Source organism: Mastomys coucha, unplaced genomic scaffold (assembly GCF_008632895.1).
Source record: "Mastomys coucha isolate ucsf_1 unplaced genomic scaffold, UCSF_Mcou_1 pScaffold21, whole genome shotgun sequence".
NCBI classification, from domain to species: Eukaryota; Metazoa; Chordata; class Mammalia; order Rodentia; family Muridae; genus Mastomys; species Mastomys coucha.
The window spans coordinates 38,480,119-38,486,437 of NW_022196904.1; the positions used below are offsets into that span (position 1 = coordinate 38,480,119).

At 46.1% G+C, this 6,319-nt stretch overlaps 1 protein-coding gene across 1 annotated transcript in view; it reads left to right on the top strand.

The window, feature by feature from the left end:
* The window catches only part of LOC116101223 (L-lactate dehydrogenase A chain-like), a gene marked incomplete at its 3' end in the record, with an annotated part of 7,477 nt that extends 1,158 nt beyond the window's left edge, over nucleotides 1–6,319 (top strand). The window contains exons 3-8 of the mRNA XM_031384869.1: nucleotides 494–611; nucleotides 1,494–1,667; nucleotides 2,197–2,370; nucleotides 3,123–3,240; nucleotides 5,031–5,154; nucleotides 6,254–6,319. Of these exons, the coding sequence (XP_031240729.1) occupies nucleotides 494–611; nucleotides 1,494–1,667; nucleotides 2,197–2,370; nucleotides 3,123–3,240; nucleotides 5,031–5,154; nucleotides 6,254–6,319 (774 nt within the window). The remainder of the gene's footprint in view (nucleotides 1–493; nucleotides 612–1,493; nucleotides 1,668–2,196; nucleotides 2,371–3,122; nucleotides 3,241–5,030; nucleotides 5,155–6,253) is intronic.

Genomic DNA, 6,319 nt, shown 5'->3' on the forward strand with positions numbered 1-6,319 from the left:
ACCAGGCTGGCCTCGAACTCAGAAATCCACCTGCCTCTGCCTCCCAGGTGCTGGGATTAAAGGCATGCTATTTTTTTATAGACAGGGCTCCTGCCTTTTAGTAGTTGTCCCCACCTCTTTTCTTCTTGGAGTCAGGGTTTGACTGCTGCCTTAGTACTGCCATTAAGGGCATGCATTGATATTTCTGGCTTGGAGTGTTGGTTCTTTAATTGAATCTTTCTTTCCCTCTACCATGAGGTTTCATGCTAAGCAACAGTCTACCCTGAGCTAGTTTCAAGCCTTGGTACTGGCCAACATTGCCTAGTTAGTAAATGACAGCCCTACACAGAAGCCACTCCACTGGAGGGCTTGCAGGAGAGAGACTTCTGGGAAGCGGAAGCGGGGGTGCGGGACTAAAATAGCACCACCCTCCTATGCCTGGGATACAGAACATGGCATGTCCTGAGAAGAGTCAAAGCTACTTTCCCATTTAACTAAAATGTTTGTCTTGTAGGACTTGGCAGATGAGCTTGCCCTTGTTGATGTTATGGAAGACAAGCTGAAGGGAGAGATGATGGATCTCCAGCATGGCAGCCTCTTCCTTAAAACACCAAAAATTGTCTCCAGCAAAGGTTGGTTGTGGCTAGGTTTTCTTGCTGTCAGACTTAAGTTTCTCCCAGGGCCTGAAACCCCATCTGTATAGTTATTTCAAGACTGAAGGGCCTTGGCATATTTTTGTGCTGGTTCTCAATACATTATCAAAGCTTGGATTAACTAGCCTAGGATTTTAAGTGGAAACCTAATTTGCACGTGTATGGAAATTCTCTGAATTAGGATGGGAGTAAGCTCTGAATCTACATTATTTGTTTCAAGTGTGTATTGCTAGGATGGAGCCTGGGACCTTGTACCCGCTAGGCACGAGGTCTAGCTGCAGAGTGACAGCCCCAACCTTGCTGCCCCGTATCACATACAAAACATTGCCCTCAGGCCCTGCCCAGCAGATGTTCTTGGCTTGACCTTCTATACTTCACTGGCACTAGCCAGGAACCCTGGGGTTGAAAGTCTTTGACCTCCTACCTGCTAGGCAACTCTCTGGATCAGCTGTCCTGTGGCTGGGCTCTTGGCAACAATTAAGTGTGTAATGAAAACGAGAATCAATAGAATGCTGGGTGTGGTGGTGCATGCACATAGCACATGTCTCAAGGGATGAGGGGAGAGAAGATACTATGTTAGGGTAGAAAATAATTGCCATATAAGGAGTTGATATGAGGATCAAATGCACCAGTTTCCTTCCTGTTACAATGATAATGTATGAGAAAGGCATCCCCACCTCTTCTGTCTGAGAGACTTGCAGTTAAAACTACACCAAAGGGAAGATCTGAATGGCCACAGGGCACGGTCAGCCATGTACAAGAGGCCAGAATAAAACTCTACACTGGAGGTTCATGCCATCAGCTTTGCTGGGTAGAAGAAAAGGTCCCTGAGGGAATCTTCATTTCTGGTCTTTTCTCTAGACTATGGTGTAACTGCAAACTCCAAGCTGGTCATCATCACAGCGGGGGCCCGTCAGCAAGAGGGAGAGAGCCGACTCAATCTGGTCCAGCGAAACGTGAACATCTTCAAGTTCATCATTCCCAACATTGTGAAGTACAGTCCACACTGCAAGCTGCTTATTGTCTCAAATCCAGGTGAGGCTTTAAACTGCATGAACAAAGAGCCTGCATTCACCCTGATATTGCACTGAGTGTTAGCTACACTGTGTGTATATACATGCTCATTAGTTTCTTATGGACTGTTTTTATAAAACATCATTTTAAAATATAAATGCCTCTAAGTGAAGTTGCAAGGTTTAGAATTTTTACTCATGATCTTGAAGTAAGTTACTTTATGAGTAATTGTATTGGTATAATATATTTTAAAATAATGATACTGCCGGGCGTGGTGGCGCACGCCTTTAATCCCAGCACTTGGGAGGCAGAGGCAGGTAGATTTCTGAGTTCCAGGCCAGCTTGGTCTACAGAGTGAGTTCCAGGACAGCCAGGGCTGTACAGAGGAACCCTGTCTCGAAAATACAAAACAAAACAAAAAATAATGATACTGTGACTAATTGGACATGAATTATGCAGTAAAGATGTTAACAAACTACAGGTCATGTTCAACAGGGTCAAAATCATGTATTTTGAGTTACCTATCATGCAAGTGTTTTGTGTTTTGTAGTGGATATCTTGACCTACGTTGCTTGGAAAATCAGTGGCTTTCCCAAAAGCCGAGTTATTGGAAGTGGTTGCAATCTGGATTCAGCTCGGTTCCGTTACCTGATGGGAGAAAGGCTGGGGGTTCACCCGCTGAGCTGTCACGGGTGGGTCCTGGGAGAACATGGCGACTCCAGTGGTAAGTCTTTAATACCAGTTTATATATGTGAGTATACTGTCACTGTCGTCAGACACACCAGAAGAGGGCATCAGATCCCCTTACAAATGATTGTGAGCCACCATGTGGTTACTGGGAATTGAACTCAGGACCTCTGGAAGAGCAGTCAGTGCCCTTACTCACTGAGCCATCTCTCCAGCTCCCGGGCATATTCTTTTCTACCAGTCCAGCTTTTATCTTCTGAGTATGGGGATTTCAGGCGTGAGTTGCCATCATGCCTATTGACTCTTGTTCATTCATCTTCATGCCAAGAACATGGGAACCTCATATGCTCTAAGCACACAGTCCACTGAGCCTTGCCGTTGGCCCCTGGACATGTTGACCACGGTTCTTAGGAAAACTTTAAGTCATTTACTTTATTCAGCAGTTTACACTTGACTTGACATGCCTGCCCCTGTCAGGATCAGCCAGATCAGGTGTGGGGGCGGAGCTATTAGGAAGCAGTTGAAGGTCCCGTTTACAGTGTTCCTAGAGGTCCTTTGCCAAGGAAATCCCCTTTAACTGTGAACACTGACAGTAAGTACATAGCCTACAGGTTTCAGTAGATCAGGAAGGTAGGTTAGAATGTATGATTGGTATTATGTACTGGGGTTTGGTAATCCTGGCCATCTTTGAGAAGTGGCGATCCTTCCTCTGCAGATGAGAAAACAGGTGGGACACAGTCACTATTCTGTGTTGTTGGGTGGAAACTGTAAGCTGCCCATTTCTTCCAGTGCCTGTGTGGAGTGGTGTGAACGTTGCCGGTGTCTCCCTGAAGTCTCTGAACCCAGAACTGGGCACTGATACAGATAAGGAGCAGTGGAAGGATGTTCACAAGCAGGTGGTTGACAGGTGAGGCTTCATGATTGACAGCATGGGAAACTAAAGATGTATTCACTTTACAGCCCATATCAGCCCCCTCCTCCCAGTACCCCTCAAGCAAGTCCTCCCCCCATTCCACCTCCCCTTTCTCTAGCCCCATTCCCTCCCATCATGTCACTTCAGGACTAGGCACATCCTCTTCCACTGAGGTCAGACAAGGTGGTCGGTCCATTTAGGGGAACAGGATCCACAGTCAGGCTACAGGCTCAGGGAAACACCCCTACTCCAGTTGCTGGGGGAGATCATGAAGACCAAGCTGCATATCTGCTACATATGTGCAGGGAGCCTAGATCCAGCCTGTGCTTGCTCTTTGGTTGGTGGTTCAGTCTCTAGGAGCCCCCAAGGGCTCAGGTTTGTTGACTCTGTTGGTCTTCCTGTGGATTTGGGTCCCTCAGTCCTTCTTGGAACTCTAATGTTGGGGTGTGAGTCTCTGCATCTCTAAAAGATTAAGATTTTTTTTTTTTTCCGAGACAGGGTTTCTCTGTATAGCCCTGGCTGTCCTGGAACTCACTCTGTAGACCAGGTTGGCCTCGAACTCAGAAATCCACCTGCCTCTGCCTCCCAAGTGCTGGGATTAAAGGCGTGCGCCACCGCCGCCCGGCTAAGATTAAGATTTTAACACCACTTTCATATGAGTACTTTTGTTTACATTTTTTTCTTTTTTTTTTTTAAAAATAATTATTTATTTTATGAGTACACTGTAGCTGTCTTCAGATACACCAGAAGGGCATCAGATCCCATTACAGATGGTCGTGAGCCACACACACCATGTGGTTGCTCGGAATTGAACTTGGGCCCTCTGGAAGAGTAGTCAAATACTCCTAACCACTGAGCCATCTCTCCAGCCCCCAATTTTTTTCTTAAGATTTGTTAATCTTTATGCTATAAATAGAAGGCTAAGATGAAAGCATCACCAAATGCAGGCAAGGTATGCTGGCACTGGCTTTTGGAGTCTCCTGTTTGTAATATGCTAACACCTTGGTGGGAGTGGAAGGTGGTACCTCCTCCTTGGAAAAGAGTTTCCCCTGAGCCACCTCTGCAGCACCCAGAAATGAGGGAAGCAAGTTCTTTATTTGGCTAATATAGTTGAAGTCTGGTTCAGATGCTTTTTGTTTTGCTTTTGTGTTTTTGAGATCCGGGTTTCTCTGTGTAGCCCTGGCTGTCCTGGAACTCACTCACAGAAGGCTTTGTTTTGGGCTTCTGGTTCCAGCAGAGGTATGAGCAGCAAGAAGTGGAATCAGCAGCAGCTGAGTGCTCACCTCATCCGCACACAGGAAGCAGAGAGCAGGAAGCAGAACTCAATGGCTTTCTTATGAAATCTAAAGCCTGCCCTAGAGTGGCATTTGCCCCAGCAAGACAGTACCTCCTAATCACCCCCAAACAGCCTATTAACAAGGGACCAAATATCCCAGTGCCCTAGGCTTACAGGGGACATCTCACTCATTGGAGTCACCATAGATTATTTTTGAGGCGCTTCGGATGGAACAGTCTCATGCGCATTAGGGTCAGGATTCATTTTCAGGCACCACTACCTGGTCTTAACCCTGAATCATCAACATCCCCTCCATATTTGATTTCTGAGAAATACCAGTTTTATTGTTGGCGTGGGTTCAGTTGTCTTGACACTGTAACATTCCCCTATATCAGTCCACTGGGGGTCACACTTTGAATGTAAAACGTTGTAAAGCATGTTCAGTAAAGCCTTTATTTCCCTTGTCTCTTCCTTTCCTCAACCTTTTACCATCCTTCCTACCCCACAGTGCCTATGAGGTGATCAAGCTGAAAGGTTACACATCCTGGGCCATTGGCCTCTCTGTGGCCGACTTGGCTGAGAGCATAATGAAGAACCTGAGGCGGGTGCATCCCATCTCCACCATGATTAAGGTAATGGGTCTGTGGAGATAAATTTTGTATTCGAGAGATGTTCCTTGGCTTTAGGAAGAATCCTTACAATCTTCAGGGCAGATGAAGGCAGATGGAGGCCTCATCACTAGCAGAACTGAAGTAAATTCATCCGCTTGTGCTCTTCTTTTGGAATACAATAATGACCTGTGGAATTAATATGAACTCTGACATTCTAGATGTCTGATCAAAGAACCTTAGCTGAGTTAGGCTGAGTCAGGTGGGAGACCCTGCTTCCAGTTACCAGAGTAACAGAAATAGGGCAGTGTGGCTTATTATGTACCTTGGTTAGAGTTTGGGGTTTTCTGTAACCACTGAGCCATCTCACCAGCCCTTGCTTTGGTGTTTTTTTTGTCGTTGTTGTTGGTTTTTTTTCGAGACAGGGTTTCTCTGTGTAACCCTGGCTGGCCTGGAACTCACTCTGTAGACCAGGCTGGCTTTGAACTCAGAAGTCCGCCTGCCTCTGCCTCTGCCTCTCAAGTGCTGGGATTAAAGGCGTTCGCCACCACAGCCCGGCTGCTTTGGTATTTTTGAGGCAAGGGTCTTTTTGGTTTTTTGAGACAGGGTTTCTCTGTATAGCCCTGGCTGTCCTAGAACTCACTCTGTGGACCAGGCTGGCCTTGAACTCGGAAATCTGTCTGCCTCTGCCTCCCAAGTGCTGGGATTAAAGGCCTGTGCCACCACTGCCCAGCTAGGCAAGGGTCTTAAATGGTGCCTGCTGGGCTTGCCTTGAACTTGTTAGGTAACTGAGGATAACTCTGAACCCTGTCTCTAGCTCTCATCTGCTGGGGTTTCATGTGCCAAACCTAGCTTTTGCTTTCTTACTGTCTTTGTATTTCGCTGTTCATTATTATCATACTTTGACATCTCTGAAATAGAATAACATTGACACTCAACTTGTTTTATAAAGGTTTTTATAAGCCAAGCAGTGGTAAAACACTTTCAATCCCAGAACTCAGGGAGGCAGAGGCAGGTGGATCTGTCTCAAAAAAAGAAAAAAGCTCTTTACTTATAAAGGTCTAAATCCCAAAGAATATTAGGAGGTGTAGACAAAATGTAATCTCTGTCATTCTGTGTCCAGGGTCTCTATGGGATCAATGATGATGTCTTCCTCAGTGTCCCATGTATCCTGGGACAAAATGGAATC